Source organism: Varroa destructor, unplaced genomic scaffold, assembly GCF_002443255.2.
Source record: "Varroa destructor unplaced genomic scaffold, Vdes_3.0 BEIS01000003.1, whole genome shotgun sequence".
NCBI classification, from domain to species: Eukaryota; Metazoa; Arthropoda; class Arachnida; order Mesostigmata; family Varroidae; genus Varroa; species Varroa destructor.
Genome location: NW_019211456.1, coordinates 10,356,751 through 10,372,019, shown reverse-complemented (window position 1 = coordinate 10,372,019; position 15,269 = coordinate 10,356,751). Strand labels below are relative to the sequence as shown.

The following is a 15,269-nucleotide window of genomic DNA, read 5'->3' as shown; positions in this document are numbered from 1 at the left end:
CTCCTTTCCAATCCTACCAAACAATCGACATCACCTTCTTTTGGTTTTAGTCTGTATTTTGCCACGGATTGTGGAGCATACTTTTTTTTTGCACATAATTGCCTTATACGATTATTTTTGTATGTCATTCTTCATCACTCATGATCAGCTGCTGTAGAAATGAAATAGAAAGAAATAGAAAGCTTCGCAGATAGAAAAAGATGATCGAATACATTTTTTTTGCGTCGATTCGCGCGGCACCCAAGTGTCGAACTTTTTTGTGTCTGTTTTTTTTTTTTTTCAAATAGTATAAAACTGTTTGCTGTTAGATATTTAGTTCCTAGGCGAGATATTACAGCTATGCACGTGTCGGTCTTGCTCACTTTTCGCAATAATTTCGTCAGTTTTTTCCGTAAATGATTGCCTACTGCAAAATGTATCCCCACATCAAATTTCCAGAATAAAAGTGACAGAGCTACCTTGGGGCAATACTTGTGCATTTATTATGATCAACTGGCAGATATAGCGGAAATTTCTTCCAGACGCTCTATTTAAAGCCTGGATAAAGAAGATTCCAACAATTTTAGCACATCTACTACTGCCAAACAACTCATATTACCTTAGATATGTGATTTTAAAGTCATCTAGCTAGGAAAACAGTTAATACTTTTTCGACAACCCAGTTCGTTCCAAACCTCCAGAGAATCCAGAAAGTTATGTTTTAGTTGCCACAATAATGCGTTTACAGAACTGCTGGCGCATCTATCTAGGGACAAGCAGGTGTGCCTGTGTGGGTACGTGTGCCTATGTGCGCTTGCGCATGTTTTTACTACGAACCTCCATATGTGATATTCATTGTTTGTGTGGACGGGCGCTTAATAAAAGATCAAACGTCTATATCCTTGCCACTCATCAACACTGTATAACAGACGCAATCGTCACCGCCATCGGAAACGCCGCTCGCTCTTATTTCGCCCACTACAAATGGGTCTAAAGGTAGTAAATGAAATTACCGGGAGTAACAGCAGCTGCCGTAAATAATTGCATGTTGATATCGCGAGCCGTAATATTTTTATCGCCGTCCCTCTCGTCGTTATTACTATTACGCTGTAAAGACCTTCTTTCAACTAAATGTACTAAACGAATGCACATGCGTCTTTCAACATGCCATTAATGCGTACCTTTTTGTTTAAGCTGGGAATGCTCTGGTCAATGTACGGGCCGGCTAGAGCGGAAGGAGCCATCAACAGTCAACTTCACGCCTGAGTTACTTTCAGACGTCGAAGACGGTAGCAGCAGCGGTTTGTGGAAAACGCGCGGTACCAATGTAACAGCGGTCAAAATTCGCGTTATTTTAGCATTTACTAAGATCTAGCATGTGTCACCTGATATTTACTATTTTCTCGCCTAACAACGTCAGGCCAAGACAAAGACTTTCACATCATGACTAGGCCACTGTAATGTGGGTGTTGCGAGGTATACCAGCCTGTTTGTACCTGTAATCGAAATTCTACCGTTGAGGATCAGCCGTTTAGACTGTCGATTACTTGTTTAGTTTCAGACAAGAGAAAGTGGTTATAGATCGTCATTTTGCTTATACGTTCGGTTTGCTGAATAGAACTCGTGTAATCCTATACATCTCTACCTGCTCTATCCGTTTGAAGGACTTACTTGGGTATACCTTGTAGCAGCAGATTTCGAAGTAAAGGATACAAGTATATATATTAAAGTTTCCGAATAGCGAGTACTTAAAATGAACTATCTGTGTGTTACGAACCTACTATTTCAAATGTATTCTCTGCTTTGTAATAGAAGAGTGTAATTTAAATATTTTTTTGCGGTTACCTCTTTAGGATAATACAAGTTAGTAGCCTTCTCGACTTTTAAAATTAGTCTACGACTGTATGCCATTACAGAGATGAAATTACATCGGTAAACTCCAAAAGCCCAGGCCAAAATCCATGCAAGCTTCTTTGCTTCAAGAATAAACTACGAGATTGTTAACACACTACCTACACAAAAACTAAGACTTCAAAAGTGTACCAGCCAATGAAATGTTGTCCGATTTATTCAGCTTTTAATCTATTCTTTATCGTTTGCTTCCTCCCTTTTCGGTTAAGTACATAGACTAAGAGAAATTGCACGTTTTGTATGTATCTGTATATGTATATATATATATATATATATATATATATATTTGTTTGTATATATATATTGCTTCTTACATACTGTCATACTCTTTTCAAATAATTGTTAGTAAGTTGTAATACCGAGCGGAAACGTGCACACGACGCTTCTTTTTTATTACTATGATTCGTTACAGCACCTTGTCTGTTGGAACCCACGAGAAAACAATAAATTATTGCTGTCTAGTGTATTTATGTAAAATCAAATTATGTCTCAAACATATGTAGTGATATTGCGCGTACTTTTCGGTAACACCGTTATGTATCATTAAATTTCAACATTAGGAGCCTTTCTTATTATTATTAACGTCTACCCTTTCCTAGTATCCAGGTAGATTCAATAAGAAACGACGTATATTGAATGATTATTGCGTGTCTCTGTATGCGTTCTCATGATAATTATCATTCCCAAGCATACTACAAGTCTCAACTTTGGCAAACTTTATTACTGAATATGGTGCACTGGTTATCAAGAAAACAAGGAATGAAATAAAAATTAGAAATCAAGGAAAATTAATATTAAGGTACTAGTGTTAAGATTCGTAGCTGTTTGTATGGTTGCCATCCGTTCCATAAGTCTGTTAAAGAAACTCCAAACTAACAGCAAAGATCACCGCGGTTAGACTCCTAATTGGAGGAAGTCCTTGATGCTATATATAATTTCGAGAATAAGATACATATCTGATAAATTAAGAAAAAAACAGAATTGGTATGCCTAAGCAATAAATGTAAGCCAACAAAATTGGCTGTATATTATTGCTAATTCAACGTACACAAGAATTTAATGTCACGTTCGTCAAAACTGTTCAGCGGTTAACGGTTCTAAAACTCGTATTAAACGCTCCTATTTGTCGGCACAGAAGCAAATCAGTAGCATTGAAACACTTATTTTAAAAAATCTTAAAGATAATCACGCTACCTTGTCATTTGATTTCAAAAAACCAAAATATTGCATATGTTCCGTAAAAACAAAGCCGAACTAACCTCACCATTTTTGACACGTCATTCATTATAGCACAGAACCTTCTATATGCTAAGCTTCATCCATATCTACTAACATCCGTCACTAATTTAAATGGTCGTACATCTTTTATGGAGCGCTGGTTTTACCAGTATCATGCATATATATCAAGTATATTATGAAGAAAAGACAAATAATCCGATAGCAGTTAACACAACAAAACTTAGAACTACTTGTTAGTCTGTCAAATGTTTATATTAGTCTTAACTTATTCCTCGTCGGTTGAAAGACGATCCATTCCTTGAAAAGTAACCGTATAACGGAAGACATGCGGCAAAATATTGACGATATGCCTAGTGATTTCTAGTTGTAACTGTTGATAAAGTTGATCAGCTGGTTTGTTGATGGGTCGTGAGAGCTAACCGGATCTTTGCCGTTCAATTCTAGTTCGATCCTTTTCGCAAGCTGTTTGCCCAGCTCCACACTGCAAGCAGGTAATAACATATCACGTTATTATAATTTCTCAAATTAGGTGTAATCGATAAATATTTGAATCACAGAAGCGCCTTCTCTCAACGTGCGTTAATGCTTGCACTATTATAGGCACACAAATAAAGTAGAGAGGCTACTACTTAAGTATTATGGATTTCTATGCATAAAAGTTTCCTTTTCGAGAATGAATATTTATCGAAATAGTTATGGAATGTTAACAAAAAAATAAAATAAAAAGCAAATTATTCAATTACCCCCATTGATCATATGAGTTGATATTCCAGATGACACCCTGAACAAATATTTTGTGCTCGTACATGGCAATCAGAGCTCCAAGGGTGAAAGGTGTAACTTGCTGGACGATAATCGAATTTGTCGGCCTGTTACCAAGGAACACCTAATAAATGAAAAAATGAGAAGTAAGCAATTAAGTTTATAAAACGCCCTCATAATTAAGTAGAAGGTAATTCTACTCACGAAGTACAAGCCTATAGAACTAATAGCCAACAAAGATGTAATAGATATACAACCATTATGACAAGCTATCTCACATGTAATTAATAGTACGAACCTTATGAGGAAGGATTCTTTCAAGGACTTCCTCGCTTAGCCCAGAAGCCTTCAATTCACTTTTAGCTTCTTGTTCGCTTTTGCCTTTCATAAGCGCCTCTGTCTGAGCTAGGAAATTGGCCAAAAGGATCTTGTGATGTACTCCCCCTAAAAATACAAATTACGTGAATACTAGAAGCGCTAATTGGTGGAGTCTGTATATGTACGTGGAACATACGTAGAATGTTTGGTCACTAATTCGATTACAATAGAGATATTCCCAAGACAAGATACCTCTGGACTTATCGCACAGACAACCACGAGAACAAAAAAATTACTTTCAGCCATCGTAAATAACTAGTGTTGGTTCTTCCTATACATAAAGAAATCACCTCGTATAGGGTTGTGGGTCTTAACAGGGGCGATGAAATCACATGGAATCAATCTATTTCCCTGATGAATCAGCTGATAGAAAGCATGCTGACCGTTGGTACCGGGCTCTCCCCACAAAATTGGGCCGGTCTGGTAGTCCACCTGAAATCAACAATGACGTGTTGTTTGTTTTAACAAGAATAGTATGTATCAAGCAACCACAAAAATATTGAATATCTGACGAAAAGAAAAACTAATGGATAATAAAATTAATGATAAGGAAATTATTTGATCCAGCATTATATGCAATGGTTATAGTGACAGAAGTAGTATTATTGACGAAACGCTGGGTCCTTTGAAATTACATACTTGATAAATCTACCCAACATTTTTTACTTATGGCCTTTTGTTCCTGTCATAAATCGAACCAACTGTTATATGTAAATGATATATGTAAGCGTTTGCCGTATGACCCTTTATTGCTACAGTGCTAGATACGGTGCTTGTGCATAAGGTATGGAGAGCTTACCCGTTCTCCATTGCGCTGAACGTATTTTCCGTTAGATTCCATATCAACTTGTTGAAAATAGGCAGCGAAACGGTGTAAATACTGATCGTAGGGTAACAAGCAGTGACTCTCTGCGCCGAAAAAGTTGATGTACCAAACTCCGACCATGGCTAGGATAACTGGCACGTTTTTGTCCAAAGGCGTGGTTCGGAAGTGTTCATCCATAAAATGAGCTCCGGCAAGAAGCTTTTCAAAGTTTGGCATACCTAAAATATTGAGATGTATCAAAAGCGTGAAATTATAGATGAGCGTCTGAGATTTTAGCGATTCGAGATATATCTGCATAAAAATATTGGCATATTCGTGACAAAGTATATCCTTTTGTAACAAAAATACTGAATTCGAAATTGGAATGAAAGGCAAAGTTATAAATCACTGGCAGACAGAAATAGATAAACTTACCAATGAAGAGCGCGATCGGTAGCCCGATCGCGGACCAAAGAGAATATCTGCCTCCGACCCAGTCCCAGAATTCAAACATATTGGCGGCATCAATGCCAAAGGCTTCCACTTTTGGTTTGTTTGTAGAAAGTGCTACAAAGTGTTTGGAAACATGAGCCTTATCTCCTGCCTTATCCAAGAACCACTGCTTGGTTGACTCGGCATTTGTTATGGTTTCCTGCATTATAGCAAACATAGAAATGCTCAGAAGCAATTTTTGTAGGTACTTTTGATGCTTCCTCTTCCCAATAATGTCTATTTTTTTCATTTTAATAAAATAAGGTTTGGGAGAAAACGGTTCATGAGGCTGAAGGGTCTACTTTTATCTTCTAATTTTTAAATATGAAGCAACTCCATAAAAGGATTTATATTATGCAAAAGATAATCTATGGTGTCTGGGTATTTAGTACTGACGATATACGTACTCTATTATACCCTAGTACTGACTGATTCCTACTTATTAGTATGATGTTTTGAACTAAATCATAATTTAAACAATTTAAACAACTTTTTAAAAACAATTTAACAATTAAACTTAATCTCCAAAGATGCTTTAATACCGCATAGCATTAACTACTTAGATAATCATTTTATTTGTTCAACGATTTTAGAATCGAATGAAGATCCTTTATCTATTACTGTAGCTCAATACTCATCACGAAAGAAAAATGTATTGCAAACAAATTACTTTTTTTACTTTTAAGATACATTCAAAACATGCAAAAAGAAAACCGAGCTATGAAAAATGATATGTATGATTTCTCAACTGACCTGCGTTGTAAAAGTCTTCGACGCAATAATAAACAGTGTAGTTTCAGAATCTACCTTCTTCAAGGTCTCGAAGAGATGGGTGCCGTCAACGTTGGATACGAAATGTACCCGAGGACCAACCTGAAAAGGCAGAACCCGCATGCTAGGCAAGCTAGATGTATCACGAACACCTAATTACATCATATCGCTTTTCCAATTATTTACTATTCAAATATATTATCTTAATAAAACAAAACTATGTAAATAGCATGTAAAAAAATCGCTTGGCAATTGACCAACCTGGAATGGTTTGAGGGCTTCGGTAACCATAAGAGGACCGAGATCAGAACCCCCAATGCCAATGTTAACAACGTCAGTTATTTTTTTACCCGTGTAGCCCTTCCATTCGCCTGAGATTACCTATAGATCAAAAGGAAAAATAACATTTAATGCCACCGCAAAATCGGTCTAACGTCAACGCTAAGGTTACAGTAAAATCGAAAAAGTAAAAATCCGAGTGACTGACAGGATGCTTTTTTAGGAAAAACCATTTTATTTTTACATTTGAAAATATATATTAATCTAACGTAAGTAGGTAATGTTATTATACTGAAGTCATCGGATCTACCGTAGGTTAACAATTTACTCGAGTTACCTATTTGCTTTTTTATTCAATTAAAGACTAACATTTTTGGGGTCGCGTTTTGGCTACACATTTGGTGAATAGTGAAAAAGTAAATTTAGATTAACTTGTTCGCAAAACTAAGTGCATAACGTACCTGTTGGCAAAATGCCTTCATGTGCTCTAAAACAGCGTTGACTTTAGGCATTACGTCCTCTCCGTCAGCAGTAATCGGTCTATTTGACCGGTTCCTGTAAATACAAAGGGATATCACTAGATTCAAATAAGATATTCAAACAAGCTTCAAATATTATCTTTTCGAATATCCTATTAATGTTAGCTTTATACGTATTTAAACGAAAATACCCAGCAAAAATTATAAGCTTTTTTTTATAATAAAAATCTGTTCTGCCATTTGCCGGGCACCATGTAAACGTTGCTTACTCTTACAATGATATTTCAACTTGACATCACACTATTATTTTACTTGCATAACTAATCCTGCATTGAATTAAATTTGCTTCACTTTTAACTTTCAACTTAGAGAGAGCGGTGCGTGCCTAGTTATTTGATGTCCGATGATGATGAACAGCTTGAATATCAACAAGACTTCTGTCTAAGTCCTATCTGAAAATCATCTAATCCTAATAAATACAAGGTCGAGATCTTACACACAGTGAAGCAGTCTGTCATCTAATCCATCGAACAACGCAATTTTTAATGTTTTTAAATTTTTGCCTAAAGTTTATTGAAGCAGTTAAAGGCGGCCAGTCCGCCTGGATCGAGTCTTGCGTTTAGCTTTGGTTAGTTGGCTACATAATAGCTACGCGTCAGCAATAAACGAATGTTGCCGAATAAACGAACGAACGACAAGGACACGTAAATAACCATCAAGGTTGTCAATATTAACAAAATTCACTAAATAATACATTAAACCACTTACACAGCTTGATTATCTAGTTCTTATAGCAAGATGTAAATGTATACCCAGAGAAACACGCGTAGAACACACATGCATGAGTCATGCGAAGCTAAGCAAATACGAAGGTAACTGTTCAACACGTTGCTACACATCAAGGTAGGACGTTCATTATGACAAAAGTCAGAGCACTGCAATAAAGTATCAGACACTTGGAAAAATACTGGATTACGGTAAAACCCAAAAAAGGTTTTGTTTTCTTATTCAAACGATTGAACTGCCCCTTCCCTCGATCGAGTGCGCGCATTCTCTTATGTATGTATATATCTCATTCAGAGTGTCGTTTAGGTATGCAGTATAACCGTATATTGCTAAGTGATAATTTGTCGCTAAACCCCATCTCTGGTCTTTGTTATCAAAATAATTTTTCAGTGATTCTCAAATACCGTTACATATGTTTCTTTTAACGGTAAAAAATAACGTCTTGTTAAAGGGGTAGCAAATAGTGGATCATTCGAAATACGAGGACATTAGGTAGAAGAGTATTTGAAACACCATGCCTGCAATGAAGCAATGCGGATATTTATGATGTCCAAGCGTAATCAACAAAGTAGTAATTGATTTTAAGTGAAACAATCGTATGTGCATTAAAAACATTGTTTGTCTTTGATAATTGTGTTCGTCTAACAATTCAATGTAGACATTAAATATTACGATAAAAACTGACATTTCAAGTTGCACCTTTCTTCCAAAAAATATGCACCAATTGCTTTCATCTAATGGCCAAAACGGCTTGCAGCGTTTGTGGTTGACTTCATGGTTTAGAGATCAGTCCAATCATTTTCAGGTCACAAGTCGGTCCAGCCGAATCTATGTGTGCCTTCTTTTCCATAATCCTTATAAAAAAAGTACTTTTTAACAAAAAAGGTTCGAATTTCTCTTAACGAAGGCATAAATTGGGATGCTCTTCACTGATAAGAACAGCTCTAGGAAACGCCAAGTGTGGTGAAACATCTCGAAGCAAGCTGATAATATAGAAACACTAGCGTATCTGTTGTGTCAGAATGAATATGATAACAAAAATGCTATCTGTATTCCAGGCTTATAAACAAATGTCATTCCATTACTAAAATGCGTTTCCCAAATATAAAATCACTAACAAACCTTTAGATTGCCAATTTTGACTTCAACATGGCTATCCATTCTTCTTCATTGGTACTATGAGGTATTTTGATATTATAATATGGTACGAGTTTATAAATTAAGTTATAATACCCAAGTTTGGGCAAGGTTGCTTCAGTTTCATGTCCATCGATTAATATATTGTTGAATATTGTTTATTGCTATGCTGATTATTTACTTCTTTATTTTTATCGTATTTAATGTCTAGGTGCATCTCGTATATCATTTTAACACGATAACGTTACAAATGTTTAAAAAAAACTATGAAGTACTTTATATATACACCATCTAGAATCGAGAAATTTATACTCGCTGCTCGTGTATGTAAAACGAAAATTAGAAAAATCAAGCTAAATTCTGAAATAGTTTTACCTGAGTGCCACATGTAGCACTGAGCGATTTTCTGTAAAATTAATTTTTTCTCCCGAAAACAATTTTGCCCGCATGAGTTCAACCTCACGATTTTTCGCGAGCTCCACCAGATTCACAAGTATTTCATCGTCGATCAGATTTTTCGAGTAGTCTATCAGAAGAGTCTCATCGCCGTCAGCAAGCTTAATTCTGTGAAAGAACACCGAAAAGGAAAAAAGCCTCCATTGTAAAGCAACTGCATCATAATCTAGTCAATATAAGATATCTATTAACAAAGATGCTTATAATAGATTTAAAAATAAGGCAAATAGCTACCAACAAAATATAAGCAGATTGATAAGTATGTTAGATTAAGAAAAGATCCCGACATGCGACCCATCTAAATAAAATGTACATTATTATAATTATAAGTAGCATACTTCCTGAGTCTACATTTGACTAGGCCCTTTTGATAGATTAAAATTAATTTTTGCTATGTTACACTGAGCGCCAGCAACCTCTCCGTTAAAATAATTGATCTCAAATGTATTTTCTTGTTCCTCGTATAAAACGTTTCTCATAGTTGATAGTTTTCGGGTTTTGCTTAGTGCGGCTAATTCAAACGCTTAAAATGAGATTAGCTGATTGTCCTGATTAGTTTAAAAAATTCGACTGAGAAAATAGATTGCCTTAACCATGAAAGTACTGTTGTACTTTTTCATCCATTTATGCACTGAAAATATCTTATTACATTATTATTGATAAAGCCAAAAATCTAAATGACTAGTTGACTCTATAGAAAACAAATCCCTATTTATTCAGCCACATGGATGAATGAGTCTGAATAATTTTACTATTCGAATCCACAATGTAAGCACTGTGGTATAGTGATCTCCCCAAATCTTGGCATAGACAAATGAAACTCTATTGAACATAGGGGAACCTGTCATACTGTACGATATTCAGTTGATATATTTGGTAACAGTTACCCCTCTAAAAATATAGCCCGCATAAAAGAATTCTAAAAAGAGGGTTGATGCTCACGTATACTTTTCCGCTCGGGATGGATCATTCTCGAAGAGCGAATTAATATTTAGAGTCCCTTTTTTCATGCTGTACAGCTTCTTGAGCTTGATGAATGTTCCGTCTTGCATAAGGCTCACCATGTTGTCACCTTTGTTGAGAACTGCAGCAGGATAAGAACTGAAATCTGTGCTCACTCACGACTGACTCCCCGAAAAAACAACTCCGCTAACACGAGAGGATCTAGTTTTTGCTGTCCACTCCGCGGATGACCTCTAACGCCTGTCGTCTGCTTAAGTGGAGGAGAGTCCTTAATGACATTGAAAATGGTCAAAAAAGACCTTTATACGATAATTAACCTAATAGCCGCATGACAAAAATGTGCGAACAACATCTCAAAGAACTATACGTATATGAAGTGTGAGTAAAGAAATTTATAAGCCGGAAAACATTTAAGCGTAGGGCTACACAAGTTTGGAGCTTGACAAACTCACTTCTAAGTTACAGGTGGGGGTTTGGCTAACACAATAAATGGTTTTAATTGATATATATTTATTATCGAAATCAATTTAAACTCCGGGATTTTTATGCAGTCTCTGAGATTACCTACAATATATTCTACCGAGTAGTCTGTTTTATACGTTGTACAATATCACAAAATGCTGTAAAAATAGATAACCAATTAAGTTATTCAACTTTTAAATTACGCGCTGAATTTCCGTACGCTTTTGCAACAAAGAAGGGTTAATATTATTTTCATGCTACTATAGCATCGAAATGTGCAGTAGCTTTTGCTAAAGAATGGAAAAAGTTTGCGAAACTATACATCTAAAAGTGCCATTTCTCCAACGTATTGGATATCGAATCACATTGAACGTATGGTATATGAACGTTTAAATTGTACGATGCATTTTTGCTATATCTGATCACGTCATTGAAAGCACATATATAAGGAAAGATCAGTTCAAGGTGACCACTGCATATCCATAGCCCTATCAATATCTTCCTTTATACTAAACAAAGGCGGCGACGAATGAATAACAGTAGCCGTGAAATCCTCAGCTCACGGCAAAAAGTCCTTCATTTTTCTTACTCTTGGCTAGAAGAAACATACTTGACTTGCAAAAGCGCCCTCACTTTCACATGGGCCTTTCGCGGTCTCGCCTTGCTCGTGCTGTTTTTGTGGCTAATAGCTTCTGATTCGAATTACAGCATTCAGGTGCTGCCGATGCTTCTCCAGCTGCCGCTGCCCTTTCGCCTTCCCTCAAACACTGTGAGCACCACAACAAAAACACGGTTTAGAGCAGACATTGATGAAGGATCGAAGTGTAGCAACATTTGAGTCGGCAACAGAAAAGTTCGGTGGTCTCGTTTTACTGTGTTTACTACTATTGTGACAAGTAAAGAACTTGTTTCAAAATCTGGCTTTGAAGGACATTCACACTGACTCCAGCTCGTTCAGTTTAGACACATGTATTTCATTCTGCAATTGGCATTTCGTTCCGAATAATCCCGCCGGTATTGTTTAGGCAACAGTACGTTTATTTCACAGCAAATGAAAATACTAACCAAATACTAACGAAGCGAACAAATGTTATAATTATGTACAGTAAGGTTATAGGCACCTTGCTGAACTTTCAACGAGTCGGTAAATTGTAGGCCCCTTTAGAGCTCCTTATTCTACAAGAACAGTGACTAACTTACACAAACCTTTTTAAACCAATAAGTATAGCTAAATATTAGTAACATATTTTTTCAAGTAAGCTTTTCTAAAAATTTGAAACCTGAATACGAATAATCATTGTCTAGGAATACGACTTTTAAATCGAAAAACTTCAGCCCGCTTACGCTATTAAAAATCAAATACTATATCAATAACAAGAAAATTCATCATAGCCGTTCATCTATAGGTCCCACTAGTATGGAAAAAAGAAAAACCAGACCACTATATTCTACGATATAGGTGTCGATGGTCTATACTATTAAAAATGTTCTAGATATTCGAATGTACCTATCCAGTGCTACTAGTACTATGACTCTGCTGATGTATTCCTCCTTAAATGCATTTAATGAATGAGGAACAATAACTAGTTTGATTGTATATTTCAGACGTACTACGCAGAGACAATGGCGAAGATACTACCGCCGCAGGTTGTCGAGGAAAGTTCATTGCAAGCGGGCCGTGTTAAAGCATCTACAATCATTAAACCGATCGTCTACGGAAACGTCGCCAGGTATGATTAACCTAAGCGTCGTGACATTTAATTTGACAGAACCAGTGCGTACATGATCAGCTCTGGTCCTATCGCGGGTATCATAAGTGATTCTTCAAATGAAATCATTATAAAATGCGTTGATCCATTTAGAAGTGCTGATTTCCCAAGCATTTATAAGATAGTACTCGTTCGAAATTTGTCATTTTTTATAATTATATAACTTTTTAATAAATATAACTTTTTAAATGTTCTTTAGGTATTTTGGCAAGAAACGTGAGGAAGATGGCCACACTCACCAATGGACAGTTTACTTGAAACCTCTGCTGAATGAAGATATGTCTACCTGGATTAAAAAGGTTTGCAACTTAGAATGGCAACGCAAATCTCTATTGAAGAGCATAGTTTTTTTTGCTTTCGTTTTGCGTAATGAACATCCATGCGTTTCGAGTGGGCTTATAAGATCTGCTTCATCACATAATTTTTAAATGAACTGTGCTTGTCGTAACAATGACAAAAAACAGAAGTATACTGAGTTTAAAAAAAAATTTTATTTGTAGGTTCACTTCAAACTACACGAGAGCTATGAAAACCAGAATCGAATAATATTGGTCCCGCCTTATGAGGTCACCGAAACAGGATGGGGAGAATTCGAAATTGTCATTAAGGTACTTGAAAATGGACTGGATAATTATCAATAATTACCATAATCTAGGGTAAATTCAGTAAAAAACACTGAATCTGTAAAATCTGCAAAATGTACAATTTAAAAAAAAATTGTACAATCCTGGTAAAAAAAAAATCATTTTACCATTATGAAACCTTTCTTGCCAGCAACATGAATTATGCAAAAGTTGATGGAACTACTTCAGCAAAAACGCCGCGGTGTCTAACTATGTACATTGAATGACGGCAAAACTATTTCTGTATTTCAGGTTTACTTCCACGATCCTAATGAACGTCCTGTCACCCTATATCACGTCCTGAAGCTTTTTCAAACAGCCAATTCCTCCGATGGTTCCTCGGGACCCCCACAACCGTGTCCTTCACGAAAAGCTCTTGTAGCAGAAACGTATGATGAGATCATTTTTTCTGAACCAACACTTCATATGCATCAATTGCTTACTCAGCCACCTCTGCCAGTCGTCCCGGGTAAGGCTACAAGGAAAAGCTTCAACGCTTATTCTCATCAGTTAATTGTACTTGGCATTTGTTTACATACAACAAAATTCTCGCTATACATCATCGCTTAAGTTTAACATTAAACTTTACTGTGTAACGTAAGACTTTACTGTGTGACATTTTGCTATTCACGAGAAATTAAACTATTTTTACTTAAATATTTCGCATTTTACGTCCGGTGCTGTTGTTAATTATTTCTTCAAATGGATAGCCACTAGCAAAAAAAACGATATGCATCTACGCTTAGTTTCGATTTGACACGACCTCACACATTCCTAAATTTAGTAAACAAACACGCTACCAATGTGCTATCACGGGGACTTATATTTTATACATTAATGTTGCTCCTAGGTCCGTGGCGCCATGAGACAGACATCGAGGCAAAGCATAAGAAGAGTCTTGAACAGATACTTGCGGCAAAACAGAAGGTGAGCTAAATTTACATTCGTTTATTTCCACCAAGATAGCGAATGTATCTGTTATTATATTTTACGGTATGCTTAAAGTAATCAGCTTTGAAGACCGGAAATTTCAGTATCACTTAATGTTGAACCGACATTATTATATTAGCATACAAACTGTTTAGTTGGTGATAAACTTACTTTACAGATCCGTAAAGAAATTTCCGAATTAAAGGAAAAAATCAAATCGACCCGTGAGACCATTGATATGTTTAAACAGCAGATGGGGCAACACGAGCCTGCACAATCGTAGCATAGGGATCTACAACAACTAACTAGAAAAAGGCCGAAACAGATGATCATCTGACAAACTTGGCAGCTGCAACGGGAATGCCGACTTCATAACTACGTGACTCATGAACTTATTACGTGACACATGCAGCCCTGTCACTGTACCTGGTGATAAAGAGGGCAGCATACCTTGTAAATAAAACGACATAAAATATATGGGATGAATTAGAAAAACAGCGATTGTAATACTGATTTATATTAAGGGGATCCGTGCCTCATATGACTCTAATAAATACATCAACCATATCATGTATTTTTATTACTTATCGGACGAGCTAATTCTAGACGCTAGTACCAGCAAGATACTTGTAGCAAAACGTCCACCCATTGATATAAGACACAAAGTAAAAATATGAAAAAAGTACAATAAGAAAAAAGCGTTACTACCGTCGTTATAAACTGATTGTACTAACCATGACTCACAAATAAATGGGACTTTACACTCAGGAATATAGTTCTTACTCTAGATTTAATATAGCTATTTAACAAAATTGTATCTTATATCATGTCGATACTTAATGCCTCACTTTTTTAATGCTAAATTAAATAAACAGTTTTATTCTTCAGTTTTTTTAGGGCATACGCTTATTTTGTGCTAGAAAGAAAAAAGAAAAGCTATGTATCGATGTCCCAAGTATAATGTGCAAGACCGCCCGTGGTGTGCTGAGCACGAATTTTGTGCATGCGCATTATTATAAAGTATTACTCCTTAAATAAGAAGCGAATT

The 15,269-nt window shown here is 36.1% G+C and overlaps 2 protein-coding genes and 1 long non-coding RNA gene across 9 annotated transcripts; 2 read left to right on the top strand and 1 right to left on the bottom strand.

The window, feature by feature from the left end:
- The first annotated feature begins 585 nt into the window (after positions 1-585).
- Positions 586-3,340, top strand: LOC147756505 (uncharacterized). The gene is made up of 2 exons (XR_015324469.1): positions 586-975; positions 1,174-3,340. It is a non-coding gene; the product is annotated as an uncharacterized LOC147756505 (long non-coding RNA).
- Positions 2,020-11,633, bottom strand: Pgi (glucose-6-phosphate isomerase). The gene is made up of 12 exons (XM_022799330.2): positions 11,489-11,633; positions 10,417-10,558; positions 9,394-9,582; positions 7,078-7,171; positions 6,599-6,718; positions 6,320-6,439; positions 5,510-5,726; positions 5,069-5,313; positions 4,560-4,701; positions 4,190-4,335; positions 3,873-4,015; positions 2,020-3,610 (listed from the first exon to the last, which is right to left on the bottom strand). The coding sequence occupies exons 1-12, from the start codon at positions 11,505-11,507 to the stop codon at positions 3,490-3,492; spliced, it is 1,698 nt and encodes a 565-aa protein (XP_022655065.1). The 5' UTR covers positions 11,508-11,633; the 3' UTR covers positions 2,020-3,489.
- Gas41 (YEATS domain-containing protein 4 Gas41) lies at positions 10,665-14,988 on the top strand. 7 transcript variants are annotated; one of them, XM_086984545.1, is made up of 8 exons: positions 10,665-10,815; positions 11,608-11,668; positions 12,505-12,629; positions 12,868-12,967; positions 13,169-13,276; positions 13,544-13,760; positions 14,142-14,218; positions 14,400-14,988. In XM_086984545.1, exons 1-8 carry the CDS (start codon positions 10,766-10,768, stop codon positions 14,502-14,504), a joined length of 843 nt encoding a protein of 280 aa, XP_086840671.1. In that variant the 5' UTR covers positions 10,665-10,765; the 3' UTR covers positions 14,505-14,988. The 7 variants fall into 7 exon arrangements, with proteins under 7 accessions (XP_086840671.1, XP_086840677.1, XP_022655072.1 ...); XM_022799337.2 differs by lacking the exon at positions 10,665-10,815 and adding an exon at positions 11,056-11,276; XM_086984546.1 differs by lacking the exon at positions 10,665-10,815 and adding an exon at positions 11,151-11,271.
- The last annotated feature ends 281 nt before the right edge of the window (positions 14,989-15,269 follow it).

Coding starts and splice junctions, on each gene's coding strand:
- Gas41 (XM_022799337.2), top strand. CDS start 11,197: ATGGAAAAAGTTTGCGAAACTATACATCTAAAAGTGCCATTTCTCCAA. Junction 12,630..12,867: donor GTCTACGGAAACGTCGCCAG/GTATGATTAACC, acceptor AATGTTCTTTAG/GTATTTTGGCAAGAAACGTG. Junction 13,277..13,543: donor AATTCGAAATTGTCATTAAG/GTACTTGAAAAT, acceptor TCTGTATTTCAG/GTTTACTTCCACGATCCTAA.
- Pgi (XM_022799330.2), bottom strand. Junction 5,314..5,509: donor ACCGATCGCGCTCTTCATTG/GTAAGTTTATCT, acceptor TCAATATTTTAG/GTATGCCAAACTTTGAAAAG. Junction 3,611..3,872: donor AACTCATATGATCAATGGGG/GTAATTGAATAA, acceptor ACCTGCTTGCAG/TGTGGAGCTGGGCAAACAGC.